At 44.8% G+C, this 22804-nt stretch overlaps 1 protein-coding gene across 2 annotated transcripts in view; it reads right to left on the bottom strand.

The window, feature by feature from the left end:
* The window catches only part of TMEM132B (transmembrane protein 132B), a 354214-nt gene that overhangs the window by 178055 nt on the left and 153355 nt on the right, over positions 1-22804 (bottom strand). For both annotated transcript variants that reach the window (XM_080985082.1, XM_080985083.1), the window contains one exon: positions 18092-18238. In XM_080985082.1, the coding sequence (XP_080841208.1) occupies positions 18092-18238 (147 nt within the window). The remainder of the gene's footprint in view (positions 1-18091; positions 18239-22804) is intronic.

Below are 22804 nucleotides of genomic sequence, written 5' to 3' on the forward strand. Positions count from 1 at the left end.
TATAGTGGTAAGATGCTGCTTCAAATGTGTAGAGCGGAAATCATTTTCATTGGGTGCAATGGGGCTTGCTCCCAAGTAAGCCTCTATAGGATTGCAGCCAAAGGCAAAATGGGATTGCATTGCAAATGAAGTTGCTTTTGTTGACAGGAACAAAGCCTCATTTTAGCCATCAACAGCTAATTTTGATTATCCATTTCTTTTATTTATTTTTTGCAGTTAATGAGCACTTTCATGGTCGCTTTCAAATCAAACCTTTAAAACTAAGAAATAAGGGGTATTGTCAGGACAATGCCAAAAGGCCAACATTAATTTAAGCAGAGTTAATGCTGAGCTGTTTTAGAAAAATATTTGGCATCAAGGAACCCAAATAAATCAAAGCAACAGCTTTTAAATGCCTGCCAATCTTGATGGCAGCATCTTGCGACAATCAAGTGGGTTTTAATTCTGGCTAAAGGCCTAATAAACTGGCTGTTAGCTTTTATACATTAATGCATTGATTGTTAAGTAAGCATATCAACATATCCATAATGGAAGTCAAAACGGGAGTCAACTGCTTCCAACTGGCTGGATTACAAAATTATAAATCAATAAACAAAGCATCAGAGCTGCCATAGAACTCTGACTCCACCGTTTTTAATCTCATAGTAATTGAGAAACTCCCACGCCATTTTCAATACCAGAATTAATAAATATAGAAGAAAGGGGCATAATTTAGATTGTAAGCTGCTTGGGGCAGGAGTCTGCCTTTTCCGTTCATGTTACCTTGTAATACTGAGATTGGAAAACTGGGCCAAAACGAACAAAATGATTTTCAATAGGAGCAAATATAAGATTCTACACTTAGAGAGGACTAATCAGATGCACAAATACTGTATGGGGGGGCACCTGGCTTGACAGCAGTACATGTGAAAAAGCTCTGGGGATTTTAGCTCATAGGGTAATGTGGCCCTTGAACAGAAAGATGCTCACCATTCTTGGAGTCAGGGGCCATCCTACTCTCTGCCAGAGTCCCAGGCGGAATGGGGTGGTTGGCAAGTCTAATACCACTTCAGAAGAATTGCATCCAAATTCAAGCAGGATTTGTCTGCCAGGAATATTTCAAGGTGATCCTTCTCCCAAACCATTCACCCAAGAACCTGCCACATCCATCTCATGATCACAATTGCAACATTTATGCCAAGGGAGGAAATACTAAACCCCCCTCATTTTCATTTTGTCTCATTTCTTGAGTCAGAACACCTGTTATTAAGAACTCCTTCTGCAGTAATTTCAGCACTCATTTATTACTCGGAATAGATTACTCATTTGCAAGATATCAATTAAACCCAACTGAAGTGTGCAGCCCTATCACGGCAGCAGCTAACAGAGTGGAGCATTTGCATTTTCTCTTCCCCCCCCCTCTCTCTCTCTCTCTCTCTCTGTGTGTGTGTGTGTGTGTGTGTGTGTCTTTCAGAAGTGACTCCTCTTTCAGTGGTACTGATGCAAAATCTCATTGCAAGTGATCAGTTCAGACTTCTGCCAAGGACAACCTCTCTCTTCCCCCAGCAGGGGAATGCCAAAGAAGAGGAAGAGGGAAAGAGAGAGGGAGGTGTCAGAAAGAGAGAGAGAAGAAAGGAGGCCTCACTCACTTTGGGGTCTGGCCTCACCCACTGCTGGCTTGCCACACACTGTGATTACCCCTAAGGGAATGTAGCAATTGACAAGAAAGGTTAACCACACATGCAGTTGTGGTTAGTGCATCAGACTAAGACTATGGAGATCCGGCAGGATCAAATCCCTGTTCCACCATGAATCTTGCAGGGTGAATTGAGGCAAGCTGGTACCAGGTGCAGGATATTTGTAGCCCAGCACAACAGACCTGGTAGCTGTACCCCTTAGGCCACCCTGTGGCATTAGCTTTGAACTATAGCAACAGCTGAAAGATGCTCTCCCTTCCGCAAAATTATGTTGCTGAAAAAGAAAGCTTGGGGGGAAATCAGGAGTGGGTCATGGTGTGGAAGGCTTGAACCTGGTACTGATCACCATCCCCTGGGCTGAGCATGTGCTCAGCAGCATCTCATTCCTTAACTCTTAGTCCTTTGTGCCAAGCCATTAATTTGCACCTGAGCATTGTTCCTGGATCAAAAATAGGCTCCCCGTTTGATGTTTGCTCACATCTGGTGCACAAGGCTCTCCCTCCACCTTACCCTCAGAACACCTCTGTCCCTTCCCCCACCTCCCACAAAAGCCAGCAAGAGCCGCGCTCCCTTTCACGAGCCACATAGTCACTGACGGGCTGCCCTTCTCCCTCCTTGGGGGAAAAGCCCCCAAGCGCCACACACATGCTCCACACGGTTCATGAAAGGGAGCGCTGAGCAGAGCCTGGGATGCATACAGGCTCTGCTAAGCACTCCCTGTAAAGAATATTTTTTTTCTTGCATTCCCCCTCTGAAAACTAGGTGCGTCCTATGGTCAGGTGCATCTTATGGAGCGAAAAATACAGTATGTTAGGCTGAGAAAGCAAGACTGGCTTGACATTAACTGGTGAGCTTCTTGGCAGAGATGAGAACCTGAGACTTCCTGCTCCTTGCCAGGCACTCTAACCTAAGAGTAGCCAACACAACGCCCTCCAGAGGTTAATGGATTCCCACTCCCATCATCCCTAGCCAACAGAGCCAAAAGTCAAGGGTGATAGGAATTGTAGTCAAGCAACTCATGGAAAGCACCATATTGGCTACCCTTGCTCAAACCCAGATTTTCCCAACCTGGTGTCCTCCAGAGGTTTTGGGCTACAACTCCCAGGTGCTGACCAGGGCAGATGGGAGTTGCAGCCTGGTTGGGAAGGCTGCTCAAACCACTATGCCAAGCTCTGTAGAGATGGGCCAGGGCTGTGAGTCAGCTCCATGTGCCTATTACACGTGAAAAACAATCCCCCTCGCATTCTGCAACTCTGGTAAAGCAACAACTCACAAAAAGCAATTCTCTTTAAACCAATATATAAAAGAACTGTTGAGTTCCCTGCGGAGACGTGTAGTTAGTGACACATTAATGTTCTGGTGGAATCTTTCAAATTATTTCCCACCTCCATCTTCCCTGCTGAGTTTGTGTGTGTGTGTGTGTGTGTGTGAATGTGAGTGTGTATTATACACACAAACACACATACATATATGCACACATACATATTTTTAAAAGGCCTTAATTACGCAAACTATCCTACCTTGAAATTAAGAAGCCTTGCTGCTGTTACACCAGTGCTGCTATTTGCATATGAAACTTCCAGCAGCCCCTCCTCTCAAACCTTCGCCCTTCCAACCCCATGTTGCATGGAGCTAATTAAAAAGTCAAATGGTAAACGCAAATCTTTTAGCAAATAATTAGGCCCCACACTTCCAAAACAAAACAGCAAAAAGAAAAAGAAAGCCCCCGTTTGCAGCCCAATTCGAGCCTGGTGGAATGCAACTGGGGGTTGTTCCCAATGGATACGTGTTTTTATTGTTATTTTCAAAAGGAGAGGAGGGGGAACTTGGTATAATGGACACCCATCACCTCCAGTACTCAGCTGCAAATTTCCCCCTGATTGTAGGAAGGACTTTTCTTAAGAAGAGTAGGGGTGGCTCAGAAAACAGGGAGAAGGTTTTGTCCAAACATTTTCCCGTGCAAACACAGCACCAGTTAATCTGCTTCACTTGAACCCTTCCAACCTGGAGCAAGGCCACATCTGGACCTCACATTTAAAGCATAATCGTGCCACTTTAAACAGTCACAGTTTCCCCCCAAAGAATCCTGGGTACTGTAGTTTCTTAAGGGTGCCAAGAGTTTTTAGGAGACCCCTACTCTACTCCCAGAGCTAGAGTTCCCAAGGTGGTTTAACAGTCTATCCCTCTTCCCAGAGAACTCTGGGAATTGTAGCCACTCAGCACCCTTAACCAACTGCAATTCCCAGGATCCTTTGGCCAGGTTGTCTGGTCGTGACACATGCTGTGGGCACTTCGCCCGTGTGGTTTTGCCAAGGATGTCTAGTGCTCCTATCTGCCATAACTGCAGGTAAAGCGGGGAGGCTTGATTACTGAACAAACTTCATGTGTGACTGCCCTTGTATCTGGTCTGGGAGCTGAAACTATTGCAGAATTCAGTGGCCAGAATGCTCACAGGATCAGGCTACAGACAACATCTCACTCCTCTGATGAGAGAGAGGCACTGGTTGACCATTTCCTTCCAGGCCAGGTTCAAGGTTCTTGGGTTAATTCACAAAACCCTAAGCAACTTGAGTTCAACATACCCAGCAGCTTTCTGTTCTCACAGTGGTCAATCAGAGGCTTCTGTGAGGCCTACAAGCAGAACATGAGCTCAAGCGCCCTTGCCCACACAAGAAGCCCTCTTCCCACCGACTGAAGGGGTCACCGGGCTCAGGCTGCGGTTTCCCACACTGGCTGCCTGGACGCTTCTACAAAACCCACAAGTGGAGCACAGAGGCTAACAAACGGCAACAGATTCTGGCGTTTGATGACACTATCACACCAGTTTCAACTAGCATTTCCACTGGACTCATTTAGCTTTCCGATTGACAAGTGTGCTGTAATAAGTTTTGCTTCACGTAAGCATTGCAGAAAGCCTTTGGGGGAACTGTGTGCATGAAGACAAGGAATCAAGCGCTCTCATCCAAATTTCCAAGCAGGCTGTGGAGTACCCTTGACTTCCTAAGCATCTTTCTCCTCTCCTTATGCACGTAACCACTATTATTTCTTCTGGATTTGCCAACCATAAAAGCTGTTTTATACCTCGAAGTCAAGCAAAAAACAATATTAGGTGGTAGCCCATTAATAAATTCACTCTCCTAGTGCTGGCACCAGATGCCTTTAGCTGCACAACTGGCAGGAGCACCATCCAATGGGAGGGTGGGTGCCATTTTGCCCTTTGCCTCAGGTGGCAAATGTGTTGGCCCTGCTCATGAATAACCTTCAGTTAAAGGCCACCATTTTGCATGCCAAGATGCTACATCCAAGGTGTTCTGTGGGTGGGTGGAATTGTGGGGAGGGGGTGTTGCCAAGGGGCACTGAATTGTGGGGGGGGGCATGCTCCGTTCAACTCTTGTTAGGACAAAGCTACATGGAAAGAAATCACCACAGGACTGGTGAAGAGTGTGGCCTAGGAAGGGAAGGGCTGTGTCTGAGGGGAGGTGGAGTCTGGGGAGAGTCCTGAGGGCTAGACAGAGAAGGGTGGAGGACTGCATTTGGCCCCCAGGCCTGAGATTCCCTACCCTTCCCTTGGGGTGCTCAAACTTTTTTCAAAGAGGGCCAGATTTGATGAGGTGAACATCAAAGGACATATACTGCCAGGGGGGGGCGTATTAAATCGACTGGGTTAGGCCCCCAAAGCGGACTTTGGACATGCCTGAGAATGATGGCAAAGTAAGGTCTTACATTCAGTCCGACAGACGAAGAAGTGCCCTCTGTATAGCCAAGAGGAGAAGCGAAGGCTCACCTCCACCACGTCAAGCAACAGCAGAGCAGCACATCAGCAGCCTTTACCCAAATGAGCTGGAGGGATTCCTCTCATCCCCTTCTGCCCCTGCAACCAACCAACACGCTCTTACAACCTTAATTTTACAGACTATCCTACCCTGAAATTAAACTGTGTCCACCAGCAAAACCGACATTGCACCTGTCAAATCACAACAGATTGAAACAGTGTGCAGACTGCCAGCTCTGCCCACCCAGGACTTCACAGAGACATTTAACTCTCTCCTTGTCTACCTGCAGACTCTTTTAAGGAGTCAGACGTCATTCCAGTATTATTGCACTAATCCAAGTCAACAAACCACATTTTGACAGCAATCTATCAGATTCAGAACATTCCTTACCATGGCTAAGGGCAGATGAATTTATCTGTTTTAGTTTCTCTCACTTCCTCATTTTTCCAATCTTAAGTTTCTGCATCAGTTTTCAAATTTCTTTTAAAAAAATGTCCTCCCAAAGATTTTCAATGCACATTTCTCCCAATAGACACATCTTTGTATGGTGCTTTGTCTAATGTAATGCACCCTTGAATGTTATTTTCACTAATATATGCATCTGCGTGCAAACATTCTCCTAAAATATGTAATTTTGTGCACTTCTTTGGGTGGGAGACTGCATCACAAAATTCAGAGGAATGCAGATTTTGAAAGCTAGCTACAACCCAGTTTGCTTCTTGTTTCAGGAAGTGTGAATTACGTAGGCTCGCATCAAAACGCAAATCAAACCCAATTTCTCCCACCTCCCTAGCCTGAATCCATGATAGCCATCTTCAAATCTCTCAAGGGCTGTCAAATGGAAGACGTAGGAAATTTGTTTTCTCCTGCTCTGGAGGGTAAGACTCGAAGTAATGGCTTTAAGTTACAAGAAAGGAGATTCTGACTAAACATCAGGAAGAACTTTCTGACAGTTCAGAGCTGTTGGACAGTGGAATGGTCTTCCTCGGGAGCTTGTGGACTCTCCTTCCTTGGAGGTTTTTAAACAGAGGTTGGATGGCCATCTGTCATGGATCCTTTAGCTGAGATTTCTGCATTGCAAGGCACTGGGTTAGATTACCCTTGGGGTTGCGTTCCAACTCTACAATTCTGTGATCCCAACTGTAAGAAATAGTAAGAGAACAGGTCCTTGTGCCAGTTGTGAACCCACTTCCTGACCATGTGACTAGTCCCTCTTTCCAGTGGAATATCCTGCAGTCCTCCATGTTTTACTAATGACATCTGACTGTATAATAATAATTTATTATTTATACACCGCCCATCTGGCATCCCCAGCCACTCTGGGCGGCTTCCAACACAATATTAAAATACAGTAATACATCAAGCATTAAAAGCTTCCCTAAACAGGGCCACCTTCAGATGTCGTCTAAAAGTCTGGTAGTTGTTGTTCTCTTTGACATCTGGTGGGAGCGTGTTCCACAGGGCAGGCGCCACTACCGAGAAGGCCTTCTGCCTGGTTCCCTGTAACTCCTCTTCTCACAGTGAGGGAACTGCCAGAAGGCCCTTGGCGCTGGACCTTAGTGTCCGGGCAGAATGATGGGGGTGGAGACGCTCCTTCAGGTATACTGGACCGAGGCCATTTAGGACTTTAAAGGTCAGCACCAACACTTTGAATTGTGCTTGGAAACGTACTGGGAGCCAATGTAGGTCTTTCAAGACCGGTTTTATGTGGTCTCGGTGGCCGCTCCCAGTCACCAGCCTAGCTGCCTCATTCTGGATTAGTTGTAGTTTCTGGGTCACCTTCAACGGTAACTCCACATAGAGCACATTGCACTAGTCCAAGGGGGGGATAACCAGAGCATACACCACTCTGGCAAGGCAGTCTGTTAAGTTGTTAAGCTAAGGGATTCAGCTCTGCTCAGAGGGTGGCTGCATCTGGCTGTGCTCTGTTGTCCATCCATCCCATCCTCGTCGCCAGTGTTAAGTTGTGGGTGAACATATCAGACGATACAGCAATTCTTCAACAGCTCTTATTTATTCATAGGCCAGGACAGAACTGAACTGAAGGGTTCAGTCAGCCTGCTTATATAGAGCTCCAGTACAACGTTACTGTAACAACTTTCTAAAACTATCGAATCACTGAACATCACTTTCGATCCTTTATTTGCATAAACTATCTACAGTATCCCCCTGCTGCCCCTGGGTGAGAACATAACACAGTCCGTGTATGTCTTTATATGTCCACTCATGCACATTATCTGGGTGTGCATTTCAGTTTGGGCGCACCAGGGAACACCAGTGTGTCTCTGTGTGTGCGAGCTTTGCATTGCTTGAGAGTGGCAAGTCCTCCGTTTCCAGTCACAAAGGCTTCATTACTTCTTCCAAGCGCTCCTTCTCATTGTAACAAAACAGCTGTGCAACAGCAAAGCTAAACAAAAATGTTATAAACCTCCATGGGGGAGGAGGGGAATGATACCGACTCAACTTAGAGTGTGTGTTTGCACAAGGAGAAGGTTGGTCTTATGGAAGTTGAGCTGCATTGTAATTATTCAGACACCACCACTCAATAATCACAATGACCTGTCTCCACTGGAGATTTTATTGAATCGGCAGTCAGTCTGCTGAAATAGGAGCATAGAAAGGGGAAAGTCTATGAGCTTGCTGGTCAGTAGAAGCTTCCTGTGGTTACCTGTCTATTAGATTCCCAGCAGGAGACAGCCATATAATTTCATTGTTCCTAACCCAGAATGAATGCGATTCTCAAGCCTGTCGAGATCTCGTCACCCTTCAGCTCCAAAACTCTATTTCTCAGCCTTCAACATTTCACAGGCAAAAGCGAGGCTCCTTCTGACACCCCATTCTCAAACCATAGACCCCTTCAGGGCCAGCCTCAGGTGAGGTGCACCTTCATCACTCTCCCTTGTTAGTTCAGCCCTTAAAATGCCTTATGTTTCAATAGTGAGGCCCTTTCCAAACACAGACAAATAATTTGCAGGTGTCACGAGCCCTGTGGAGACTTCTTTGCAGGAGAGAAATAGGATGAGAGTCTGGAGACCAATACGGGAGAGGAGCCTTGTGGTTTGGGAGGTGCTGATTTAGATGCCAGAGCGGGGTTAAGAGAAAAGCTCCGTGTCATAGAATCAACGAACCATAGAGTTGGAAGGGACCCCAAAGTTCATCTAGCTCAACCCCCTGCAATGCAGGAATTTCAGCTAAAGAATCCCTTGCAAATGGCCACCCAACCCCACTTTAAAAACCTTCAGTGCAAGGGAGTCCACAACCCAATGGGCACACCATGTGTTGAACGACCACTGACGTTGTGCCTTTTGCCATGAATACCAAAACGTGTCAGTGTTGCCTGATTTGATCTGTGGCACTGGCACTTTTACAAGTGCCACGTAATTTGCTCCACACATGCAAGGAATTGATCCTTTAGTGTGGCAGCACCTCTGCAAGCCCCTGTGCACTGATAATGGATAGACGCCTTCGCGGTGCTGTTTTCGGTGCCTATTAAAAAGCTTTACAGTGGTACCTCGGGTTAAGTACTTAATTCGTTCCGGAGGTCCGTACTTAACCTGAAACTGTTCTTAACCTGAAGCACCACTTTAGCTAATGGGCCTCCTGCTGCTGCCGCACTGCCGGAGCACAATTTCTGTTCTCATCCTGAAGCAAAGTTCTTAACCTGAAGCAATATTTCTGGGTTAGCGGAGTCTGTAACCTGAAGCGTATGTAACCTGAAGCGTATGTAACCTGATGTACCACTGTACTTAGGCAAGCCAACTCAGACATACAATTGACTGCGTGGATTTGCCTTTAAAACTGCAGATTTTATCTATCTTTTGATAAATTTCATGTCTACTTGTGTTGGGGTTTTTTTCAAAGTTAGATTTTATCAGTACTTTTTCTTATGTATATTTTAATTTTTTGTGTAAATGACAGGTTTTTGCTGATTAAGCAGTCTATACATCTTGCTAATTAGTTAAGAAACATAATCCAGCTTCTTTAACCTTACCTCAAAGACTTGGGTCCCCAGGTTCTTTCACCCTCCTCTAGACAAGTTCCCGCTTCTCAAAGTTTTTTTTATTTGCTTACATGCCAAAATGCTTTCGAAGCAGTTTATGGCTACAAAATCAATTATAAAAAAGCCACACATAATTAAAACACACAATTCCATCGAAACGTTAAAAACATCCATAATCAAAATATACAATAAAACAAGCTTGTTTAAAAGCATAACCATTAAAGCAGTTAAAAGAGCAATTAAACTGATTAGATCAGGAAGTTCATGTGTATCTTCAAAAGCCAGTAGGATGCCAATACTGATGGGGTCCCTCAAATTATTTCTTCTTTTTTAAAAAATAATTTTTATTGAATGATTTTATGTTACAAAAAACATTACAACCATATTACCACAAAATATAATTGAGAAATAAAAATTACATACATCAATATTTTGTTTGTTATTTACCGTCTTATTTCCTCCCAAACATTCCATACAAAACACACACCTGCACAAACACACAAATAATAATAATAATAATAAAAATGAAAATAATGAAAATAAATATTTTTCCCCTTTTATCTTACAAAATCTTTTCTTCAATTTTGACTTTGCATGTTTTATCTTACAATTGAATGTACACAAAACAATAAACCTTTCTATATAGATTTTCCAATACATTCAGAAAACATAATAAATCCTTAATTGTTGTCCACCTCCTTTTACTTCATTTATCACTCAAATGCTAGCACGGAGTCAAAACTGTTATTGTATTTTTGAACGTATCTTCTATAACCATCCCATTTTTCTGCAAATTTTTGCTTTGAGTTTCCTCTGAGTTTGCTAGTCAATTGAGCCATCTCCACAAATTCCTGTAATTTAATTTGCCAATCTATTATTTTTGGAGGGGGTCTCTCGTATTAGTTCAGTGGCGTGGGCATTCCACAACACTGGAAACCTCCTTAATAATGTGATGCCTGTAACTGGACTCTAACCATTACACCACACAGCTCATGATGTCTCTTGCTTGCTTTCTCTCTCACACACACACTGCAAGTAATTTAAGGCTGTCTATTTCCATGAACCTTCAACACAGCCCCCCAAAAAACATTATTACATTTTTAAAATTAATAATGAAGGAAGTTTTCCTGCGATTGGGACAGCTTTCATAGAGAGAATTACATGGAATGAATGCCAGCCTGAACCAGGTTCGCGTCTCTTAAGCAACCTGCTCCCTCTCAGTCTGAAAAAGACCTCAGGAACCTGCATGCAGCAGACATACAGATTCAAACAAGCACTTGGGAGACGTGGGGTTTGCCCAGAGCTGCCAGACACCGCAATTTATTTCCCCTTCAAAATATCAGAGGCTTTTATGAGTCAAGAGAGCCTACGTCTGACGTCTCCAGGCAGGAGGAAGGCCACAAAACTTCCCCACACAAATCCTTCACTGAAGAGGGAACTTCTGTGATTCAAATCTCCTCTCTTCCTTCCAGCCGCATTGCTAGAAACGCAGACGTGTCGTTTTCATAGATGAGACACTTTTTAACGTCAGATGTATAAACTGAACCCGTAAATTCAGCCAATCCTTACGAAAACTTTCAGCTTGAAATTGAGAGGAGGGGGGCAGCCTGAAGAAGCTGAAAGCGTGATAATTTCAGAGAGGCGTTAAATCATTTGAAGGTTCCTAGGAGGGGCTTGATGAGGCTGTGATGGCAGAAGTGCGAGGGTGGGCAACTGGATCCAGCTGGTGGGGAATATCCTCATCCCACCCCTACAGGGCAGCTTTGATGGGTGGGAGGGGCTGCCCACCTGTCGATCACCTGATGTCACCATGACCATACCTGAACTGTTTCCTTTGCCTGTGGGCCAAATTTGACATGCAGGCAAAAGCACAGTGCTTTGTGGGCACCAACTATCAACTGATAGTAAGGGCTTGCAAAGTACCAATGGTTCCTCTGGAGCTGTCCTTACTTGCCATGTGGCATCAGGCATGGGGCAGTTGAGGACGGTATGAGGAAACTGGCCACATGGGCCAGACGTTCCCCACTCCGGCCATAGCTGTTGGCATCCATCTGTCTCAGTAGACAATAGAAGAGTCAAACTCTTAGGGCTGTTGAGTTGATTTTAATAGAAACAAGGGTGGTTAATTGCTTTCCCACCCTTGTGGGATGGGCTGGGTGAGCTGTTGCTGCTGGTACAGATACATAAACAGGTATATTCATGTCATAGTCTTAAATTGTTTTTTGCTCAAAAAGCACAAGAGCTGGGAGTGGCAGCCACTAACTAGGATTAGACCAGGAGTAGGGAATCTGGAAGGACAGATCGTGAAGCTGAGGCTCCAATACTTTGGCCACCTCATGAGAAGAGAAGACTCCCTGGAAAAGACCCTGGTGTTGGGAAAGATGGAGGGCACAAGGAGAAGGGGACAACAGAGGACGAGATGGTTGGACAGTGTTCTTGAAGCGACAAACATGAGTCTGACCAAGCTGCGGGAGGCAGTGGAAGACAGGGGTGCCTGGCGTGCTCTGGTCCATGGGGTCACGAAGAGTCGGACACGACTAAACGACTAAACAACAAAGGCAATCTGCAACTCTCCAGATGTCCAGGGGTTCCAAATCTCATTATCTTTGCTTTTGTTTCCTGGGGCTGTTGGGCATTGGAGGGCAACAGCATCTGAGAGAGCCACCGCTGGTCCATCACTGAATTAGACCAAGAGATGGAGGGCAGGTGTACCAATGCCTGCTAGCCATAATAGCCACATGGTGCCTCCATACATAGGGGCAGTATACATCCAATAAGCAGGTGCTGAGGGGAAGCAAGAGGAGAAGGCCATGACCCCCATGACTTGCTTGTGAGTTTCCAGACAGTCTGGCTGTCCTCTGTTGGAAACAGGATACTGGGTTGGATGAGCCCTCAAATGATTGTATTGATAACATTCTTACGATTCCAGCATCATGCCTCTTCTAGGCACCCACCGTTCCTCTCTACACTGGCCAGACTCCCTTCCTAAGAACACCCAAAGTCTTAAACCACAGTGGATCGAAGTGACTTAACTATTTGATTTGATTTTCAAAATTCAACAAAGAGGACTCTGATATAATCTCCTTATGCTCAGCACTGTGTTTTCGAGAACAGGCCTCGATATTTCTCTTGCATTTTCATCCTGAAAATTGCCTTCTTTCTCTTGCTTCTCCTTAAGTGGCCCCCAGGAACAAAAGGTTTCCATTCTGCTACTATAGCAATCTTTTATGTACTTTAAGTTGCTGGGCAACAGAGGCTGTGCCACCCACAGGTACTTGCCTTCAGATGGTCTCAGAAACAAAACAGGGACAAAGAAACGAGGAGGAAACAATAGCAGAATTTGCAATGGCTCCCTGTGACGCTATTAATGCAAGCAGGCTTCCAGCTAGCTACACATTCCAGTCCCAGTTGCCACTTATCTAGAGTCTCACCTGTTCATCTGCACTTATTTAAATTTGTTTTGCACCTAATCCTTGGGATCCCAGTCCTGAATAATTCATAGTGGGATCTGTCTTAGGGGGGCAACTGTCAGGAGCCACAGTGTGCAAGGGAGGTACCCCATAGAATCACAAAATTTCAAAAAGGATGTGCTTTCCCAAGCCCCCATTCCCAGACTGTTTGTACTCCTGTCTCAGCGATGTCTATGCCTACAGCCTTGACCCCACTGTGTCGGGATCTCTTGCAGTGCCTGAAGATAAGCAGTCAGGTTGTGCATCATAGCAGTGACCAGGGGAGGAATAACCACTTGGAGGAGCACAGACAGAAGAAACGCCATGGTGCATCTGCAGTAGCACCACCAGATGCCTTCATCTGCCCCAGCTGCAACAAAACATGTCTCTCCCATGTCGGTCTCTACAGCCACAGCAGGCACTGCAACCTTTCAACAGTTTGAATTCACTCCCAAAGGTGCACTCATCTCCATTGTCACCTGAGACAGATGGATGCCAGCAGCAGCAGCAAAATAATGTGAGTTTCCACTAGTGCTTTTGCCAGACACGTTTAGCTTTGCAACAGAAAAGTACGCCATAATAAGTTTTGCTTCAATCAAGCACTTTGGAGGAACTGTGTGCATGAAGACAGGGAATCAAGCGCTCTCATCCAGATCTCCAAGTTGACTGTGGAGTGCCCTTAACTTCCTAAGCACCTTTCTCCTCTCCTTATGATCGTAACCACAGATACTTTCTTTGGTTCTTGCTGGCCATAAAAGTCACAATATACTGCACCCCAAAGTCAGGCGAACAACAGTGCCCAATGGGAGTGAGTTAATAAATCCAGTCTCTGTCTCTGCTCTGCTCTTGCTATCTTTTTCAAACCGCTTTCAAATATGCTTACTTTTCTAATCTTTCCCCTCCTCTCATCCACAGTATTATCCCTTATCACCGGGTTTTCATCTCAAGTTCTCCAATTTGCTCACGCAAATTGAGTGCTCATTAAGATATTTTAAATTAAGACCTTTCATGCAAAGCGTGTCACATATTTCTCTCCCCCTGTTTTTTTAAAAAAACTAAATTCCTTATCACAATGTCTCAGGCGGTTTACATTATATTCTATTAGAAATCCATTTTGTCCAAGGTTGTTGCAATTCATAGATTAAAGCCTTTTCCTGGCTTTTTGTATTGTTCAGAATACGTTTATGAATTCACCTCTTTAGTAGTCAGACACATACTACATATGCTGGTATCCCAGTCTTTGATAATGTTGGTCGGCAGAGTGTGCTTTTCCTTTCAAATGTGCATATAATTTCAAGGCTTCCTTGATAAGTGTGTGTTGTGGTTTGCAAACAGGGACGATTTAGGGTTCTGAAATCCCCATTGCAAGGTCAAAACTGAGAAAGCAAGAGCGCATTCAGAGCCACAGTAGCCGTTCTTTGACTAGGGGAAGAGCTGTAGCTCAGTGGCAGAACATCTGCTTTGCATACATAAGGTTCCAGGTTCAATCTCCAGGTCAGGCTGGTCCCCTGCCTGAAACCCTGGAAAGCTGCTTGCAGTCAGTTGGACCAGGGATCTGACTCAGTACAAAGCAGCTTCCTGTCTTCCTATTGCATTTGATTCAGCCTGGCACTATATAAGGAGGCAGCAATTTCTGTCCCATTCTATGCACATTGCAGCCAGCCGTGTTTCTGTTCCACTGCAGTTCAGCTCGCACTAAAACTGACATTATCCATCTTGCTATGTGCTGCGACCAGAACTAATGAAATTAAATATGTCCTCAATTATGACATTAACGTCAGGGCATAGCAGAGGAAACACCTAAGACAACATGGGAAAACAATGCAATTATTTATGAATGTTCACAGACTAAGAAAACATTGACTTGCAATATTCAGACACATGATCATCATTTCTGACCTCAGGCAGATGTGCAATTTGCAGCAATTTGCTCTCGTTTTCATTCCTGGTGAAATTCTCTGAAATCCTTAGGTGGTGCAGAAGGAGAGGAGAAGTGGGCAGGGAGACTCTTCCAGCCACCACCCTCTTTGGCATGACTTGCCCTCAGATATAGCTCCATGCCCATCTCAGCTATAACCTGACGGTTGGGGTTAGGCTTAGGAGTTAGAGGTCAGGAAGTTAGGGTTAGTGTTAGGGGGTTAGGGTTTTGGGTTAGTTTGGGTTTGGAGGTTAGGGGTGCCCCAGTCACTCTGAACGATTAGGGTGGAGACGCTCCTTCAGGTATACAGGACCAAGGCTGTTTAGGGCTTTAAAGGTCAGCAACAACACCTTGAATTGTGCTCGGAAACGTACCGGGAGTCAATGTAGATGATCCCGGCAGCCGCGCCCGATCACCAGTCTAGCTGCCACATTCTGGATTAGTTGTAGTTCCCAAGTCACCTTCAAAGGCAGCCCCACAAAAAGTGCATTGCAATAGTCCAAGCGGGAGATAACCAGAACATACACCACCCTGGTGAGACGGTGTACAGGCAGGTAAGGTGTCAGCCATCACACCTGTTGGAGCTCATAGACAGCTGCCTTGGACACAGAACTAACCTGCACTTCCATGGATAGCTGTGAGTCCAAAATGGCTCCATTTTGGTAAATAAATAAGATTATAGTATAACAATAAATTATAAAATAAAAAATGTGTTTGGGCAGACCAGGGCCTGCCCTAAACTCTCCGAAGGAATGGTCACAGCCTGCTTACAAATATAGGCTTCTCTCTCATACACACACACACACACACACACACACACACACAAACAAACACACACTCCCCGCCCCAGGAGGCAATCCATCTCTGTCACATTGTCTCTTCTTCCAAGCCAATTAGTTATCCTGACATGCTCAGAGGCTTACCAGAAGTAGGATGCTGGTACCTAGCTTTTTCAACAGTAATTTTAGAAAGCTATGGGGTCAAGAACTTAAAAGCAGGTTCTTACATTGCAAAGAGGAGTAGCAGATTCACAGACTACACTGACCTACTATGAAAGCTTTGAGGAGATGGGAGAATACCTTTCATTTTGTTATGGGGTAACTAAATCTTATGAACCAGGGGTGGGCAACCTTTTTCCAGCCACATTCCCTTCCGGGCAACCCTGTGTCACCAGTCTGGGCAGTAACAGCCATTATCCAAGTTCAAGGGTGCATAGCAGTCAAGGAAGGTGTGAAGCAGGGTTGGTGAGGGCTGTGCCCTGGGGGGGGGGGAGGTGGCTGGGGAGATTCCCAAAGGCAGGGCAGAGAAGCCTGGAAGGCTACATATGGCCCCCAGACTTGTGGTTTCCCATCGCAGTACTAAACTAACAGCAAGGAAAGGTGGAACACCAAATGAAAAGGAAGATCAAAGTTAAATATTTACTTGTAGAGCAACAATATTTGCAAATCTGGAATGGATCTTCTGGAGTTTTCTATTTGCATACTTTAATTAATCTAAAAAAAATATTAAAACTAATCTCACAAAGGAAAGGGTCAGGGTATTAATTAACTTGAGATTTATTGCTTTTGTATAATTTAGAAGTTCGACATGGAGCAGAAAATGGTGTTAATAAAAACTAAGTTACTGTGACAGGTATAATTTCACGGATTAGCCCAAACTTCCAACATTCTCACCAAGTTTAAGGCTAACCTCTCTGTTTTACACAGCCCTGCTTCAATTAAAATACTTTTTTTTTCTCCTCCAGATGAAAATTACATTTCATTCTCCCTTTAACCTCAATATTTCTCTATTAATGTGATTTTTCTACCATGCAGTTCTTAAACGGAATGCAAGTCACAACCACAGTAATGGGGAAATCTAAACCTGTCGCTTAATGTTGAGTAACCCTTCTGACTGTCCAGCTTAGGGACAAATTAACAACTCTTTTTGGACAGGCTTTCCCCGTCTTCCATGTGACAGCCCTTCAGATATTTGAATAGGGCTCTCCTATCACTGCTCAGTCTTCTCCATTTAGCCTCAACCGTTCCTCACAAGGCTTGCTTTCCATAGAGCTGCTGTTTTTAAAACATTATTCCATACCATAGCTGTGGCTGGCAAATGACAAAGCAGAGGGGCAGAAGAATGATTTGAGAGGGATCAGAAATGGTGCCTTATATAGGTTTCCAGTCAAAGTCCATACTTCAGGCAAGGGACAGCTAAATTTTGCCTTCCAGATGGTTTGGATGCCAACTCCATCATCCCCAGAGTTGCAGCCCTCCAGCATCAGGGAGGAAGGGTTGGGGAAGATATTCAGTGCAATGCCACAGAAGACAGAATCAGGATTCAAAATGACCTTTCGTCCAACAGGTAGGGATGGGGGCAGAAATTTGATTCTCTTTCCATTTAAAGGTGCATCTTTCCAAAACAGTGTGTGAATCGAAACACAGCCATCATTTGAAACTCACGCTTTTCTGGATTTTGCAATGCAGTTCTCCAGCCAAATAATATGGAGAAAAATGCAGATACCAAGATGAGAGTGTGTGTAATGATGCTTATCTTACGAAACATACAACCACGGATTATGTCGGGGTGTGTGTGTGCAAAAATGCAAAATGCATACAAAGATGTGTATATTAGTATAAATTTGTAGATGAATTTTTATGAAGATTTTTAAATATATTTTTAAAAATAATGCAAACTGATGCTGAAATGTAGAGAACTCAGCTTAAAGCGGGAAAAATGAGGGAAAGCAAGATTGAAGGAGTCATCTATCCCTACCCAGGGGATGCTATTAAATAGTTAACTCCAACTTGAATGGTGTGATTTACTGCTGGCTGACTTTTGGAGAAGCAGCCAGGCCAGCTATTACATCCTTTATCTTGTTGCTGGTGCAACATCTCCTTGTGCCCAGCTCCTAGGCAGAAACACCTTCTCTGCATATTTCAGCAGTCTTGTCTCGGTCAGCTCCTTGCCCTGCTGGACAGCTCCATGGGCAAGAAAAGGGAATCTAAGCCATGCTGTTGTGCTTCTATGACTGGGACAAACTAACCATGCGCTAGTCCATGAACATCTATGCCATAAGACATTTGTTAGCCTTTAAGACATCACCACAAGACTCTTTGTTGCCCCCAGTCCTGGAACATTTTCCCAACACTCGAAAGCTGTGCTCATGTTGGAAATACAAAAAGAAATTGATTCCTATTCAAGGGTAAAGATCAATAAAAGCATCTGAATTTTACCCCACTGTCTTTTAACTAGAAATGGCAGCTGCATGCAGCTCAGCTTGGATTTCTTACCTGCTCTCTGCATTTGGATTGATGTGCTCACATACAATGGTGGCGGTGGTCTGTGTCCTCCCATTGTCCACGTCTTGTTGAACTCCCCACTGGTCCGGATCACTGACTCGGATGTCTATTATCTTCACACCTGAAGCAGCCTTAATTCTACCAAGAAAAGAACAGGCACAGCGTTAGTTCTACATGACGCCTTTTGGGGGTAGGAGAAATCTCACAAGACACAACAGCAGCAAGAATACTTATTGCAAAGTATTGGAAGACACAAGATCTACCCACTCTGGAAGAATGGCAGATGAAGGTGATGGACTATATGGAACTGGCAGAAATGACTGGCAGAATCCGAGACCAGGGAGAAGAGTCGGTGGAAGAAGACTGGAAGAAATTTAAAGATTATTTACAGAAATATTGCAAAATTAATGAATGTTAGAATGATGTTGGATAGAAATTAAGTGGTTTTTAGCTGCAATACTATAAGGGAATATGAAAAATGGATTACTAACAGGTAAAAATTTAACGTTACAATATTTTAAGATTAAAGATTAGGATAAACAAAGAGGGGAAGGATTTGCTGAACCAACAAACCGAACTGGAATACAAAAAAGGGAGGCGTGAGGAGGTCCGGGAAACAAGCTAATGAAAAATAAGTGATGGAAAGATTGAGTTGTTTTTAACTATTTTTATTTTGTATTTTTCTTTTTTCTATTTTTCTTTTGTAATATCTTGAAAATCTTAATAAATATCTTATAAAAAAAAAAAAAAGAAATCTCACAGGAGGCCCCAGTGGATGGTCCCGGAGCATATGTTCTTAATTTACGCACCCAGGAACACCGACTGGCCTGCAGCTTCACAAGGCGTGAACGTAAGTGTTGTAAGAATGCACACACATTGTGTCTCTCAGTCTGACCTACCTCATGGGGCTGTTGTAAGCATAATTTGGAGAGGAAATGAAGACTATGTACGCCACCTTGAGCTCCTTGGAGGGATGTTGGGACATAAATGTAATTAATAAATAAATGCACCCTGGAAAATGCACCCTGCAGGCACTAAGCAACTGAAACTAGGCCCATTCACTATGCGCATTCAGGAAGGCAGGTACTGAAGGCATCCAATAGCCCGTGGCTTACAGGAGAGTCTTGCTCTGATCTTCTTAGGCCCTTAACTGGAACCAGTTAAGAACATGTGTGTGTTAATTTATGACCCCCAAAACTGAAAGAACCACATCTAAAAGAGAATGAATATTTGTTTCCTTCTGGAAGGAGCCCTCTCACAATGCTGATCTCCTCTCTGGTTGGATTTAGCTTATCAAGGAAGCTTTCATTCATTTCTCATAGAAAGCTCCCCTTCCCCCAGTCCTTACCCTGCAGCCTCAATCGACACCTCACCCTTCTTGTTACTCCACTGGCTCCATGGAAGTTTAGACTAGCATTCAGCAAGATGCAAATCAGACCCTTGGTGGCTGTCCCTGGTTCCCTGGTTGGGCAAACTGCCAAGGAAGACAACCCGCTCATTGAGTCAAGGAGCAGGTTGTTTAAATATTTAATCAGAATTAAAATGGAGCAAGCTGTGCAATCCACAAGGAACTACAGATGCAACCACTTTGAAGGAGAATAGATAGACACCCTGGTTCATAGATTTGCCTCTTAATGAGGCTTCATATGACAGAGGGAGGGAGAAGCCTCCTGGTGACTGTAGTGGCTGCTGGTCCCCAAAACACTTACATAGTTGTCCTTAGGGTTGACAAGAGCAGAAGATTGGTTGTCCCCAGAATGAATCAGATCCCCTTCTATGTTTCAGGCAAACATGGAAAATGCCTCAAATGGTGGGATAATTTCAACCTTCGAAAGAGCATTCCTACACTGGCATCATCTTTTTATCCCTTGGATCACAGGGAGGGATCAACTCCCATGCTCTTAAGCACAAACAGACCCAGTGGGCCTCTCTACCTTCTTTCAAAATGGGGGGTCACCAACTTTTTGGAGCCGGTGGGCACATCTGGAATTCTGAGAAAATACTGAGGGCACCAGTCACAAAATGGCTGCTGTAGGGGTGTGGCACAGCACAAAATGGCTACTGTGGGAGGTATGTAGGAGAGGCCAAGCAAATGCAGATAGGAACTAAGCAGGAAAAGCTAACAGTCTCTCATGCATTGTGGGTTTTTGATGGGATATTTACTTTCCCAGGCACCATAGAAGGTACTGGCAGGCACACCAATACCCATGAGAGCTTTGGAATTCCCTGCTCTAAAATGAAGTTGTTTCTAATGTCATTTGCTATGCTGGTCCTGCCCTGCTCCAAGGGGGGGTGGGCTCCAATTCATTTTGGGGGTGAGCACTCTTCTGCTCATCCCTCCCTAAAGTAGATATAGGCTGGCAGGGTGCCCGAGAGTAGAATCAAGGTGGGTAGCCACTTAAGGTGGGCTATGGTATTTGTCCCAGTTCTGCTCGCATCCACTTGGTACTTCACAGCATTCTGAACTGCATCTGCTGCTGTAAGGCTGAAGTTACTTCATATGAAAAGGCATAAAGACTAAGGAATCAAGCAAACAATATTTTATGGTTTGTATTGTATGATAAGGGTTGTAAACCACTTATTATTAAATAATACAAATGAATAAGACCTGGGTGCTTTACTGCCTATCATAGGGGTGCTTATGTCACTATATGCCAATTTGGAATAGGGGTTTAATTTCTTTCAAACATTCTTGTGGTGTCACCTCCAAATTCTCCTTTCTTTCTGATCATCTATTCTATCCAACTTAGTATTCATTACTCCATCAAAAACTATTTCAGGTTTGGTTCAAGTTCAGTTTCAGCTCTAAGTATATGAAATGGATTGGACTGATCTGCTCTTCTCCACAAGCCAGACTACCCTCTTATCTATTTAATCTATATTTTTTTTATTGGCACAACCCGTAATAAGCAGCGCTCCCAGTTTTCTACAGCACCACAGCACTGCTGCCACAAATGGCCAGTGGGTGGTACTGATGCTTCCCAGTACCACGGGCATTCGAGTAGAATTCAACTTGCTCCTCTAAAGCTGCCAACTGCGGCCTAGATACTCAATGTGAGGAACTTGCCACACAGCCTATATTGAACTTTCAGACCATTCACCTGTCTCTGTTTCCCTGCCTACAGGTACCAGCCCTCCCAGTCTGTCCACCCATTAGGTCATAGGGAGAGCGAAGATCTCGAAAGAATTTGTTAAAACACACAATTTGCAGCAAAGTGCAAAAGTCACATTGATTAGGTGGAAGCTAAGCATGTTTACATATTTCCCATTGCCACCCATTGTGTGATTTCAGAGCCCAGTCCTTCGTCCCTAACAGGCCAGATCGGATAAATGCTGACACTCCCATCTGCTCAAGCCAACTGCCGCGTTTCCCCGCCCTTCAGCCAGGATGCAATGCAACACATGTCTTGTCCATCCAAGGACACTCGGTGATGCTATTTTTACTCAACTGGGCTTCTGAAGAGATTTGCTGACAATGCATCTCCTGTCAACTGGCTATTTGCTTCTGGCCTGCAGGGGTGCCGTCTCCTTACAGAAAACCTCCTGGGTTTTCAGCAGACATGCTTGGTTGTCTGCTACAGACGCAGATTTCATTCACTGTCTTCCCAGGTTAGCATCATGCCAGGCCAGTAGTGGCTGGTGCCTTTTGGGATCGGGAGGGTGGAAGACAGGGAGCCCAACAGCAGGTGGCGCCAGAGCCAATAACGGGAAGACTAAGGAAGAAGACGATGACAGACAGTGCCACCCCCTTGGCTCAGTTGGATGTAAGATGCCAGGGGCGGGAGCTAGGAGCAAGTTAGTAATAACTCACACAGTGTCAGTGAAGATGACTCTTTATTCAAAAGGCCAGGCCTATTGAGCACAGCCACTCTTCCCGGTAGCTCTTGCCCCAATGACACAATGTGTTCTCACAGTTCTCTAAGTCTCCTCCTCCCTCAGTCCTTTCCCAAGCAATCTGAGGCTCCTTCATCTTGTCTGTCTTTGCTCTGCCCTCTTCATACCTTCACTTCTGCCTCTGATTCTGGAATGCTCCCTACTGCAGCCTTTTCCTGCTCACTAAACTGTTACCTCTTCAGCTTCCGACACCTCTTCCTCCTAGTCTTCTCCTTTGTCTCCCTCTGACCACTCATTGTCATCCCACCCTCCCATCCCTGGGCTCTGTGCCTTCTTCCCTCGGGGGTTCCCCCACTGGTGCCTCCCACCACTCCTCTGAATCCAGCCAGCCCATGACACAAGACAGACAGGTGGGGCAGGACACCCTTTGCTCTTATGGACAAGCCTCCACTGAGTAGTTCTCCACTGGGTAGTCCCCTCACTTCCCAAAGCGCATGAACACACACATTACAATCTTTCTGGACACCAGAATTTAAGCACTGAATCTGATACATTATCAAACTGGGAGGCTCCTCTTTTGTGCCACACCTGTGTTTTAGTCACAGCAGAGTAATGCAGGGGAGAATCAGTGGAATTCAGAGAGCGCCATCCAAACCTGTGATCAGGAACTGTTGGGCATAAGGACAACCCCCCCCCCCAGGCAGCACAATCAGAAGGATTTGTGGACCCGCACCAAGCCACCCCCAACCTCCACTATTTATTGCTCTATGGGTGCTCATGTGCCTTTGTATCAATGCAGATAATTTGCAAGTGCAAATGTTCTGCAAATCAGTGTCCCCCCTCTCTCTTTTATGATGGTCTTTCCTATCA

Source organism: Podarcis pityusensis, assembly GCF_964106645.2.
Source record: "Podarcis pityusensis genome assembly, chromosome: 16".
NCBI classification, from domain to species: domain Eukaryota; kingdom Metazoa; phylum Chordata; class Lepidosauria; order Squamata; family Lacertidae; genus Podarcis; species Podarcis pityusensis.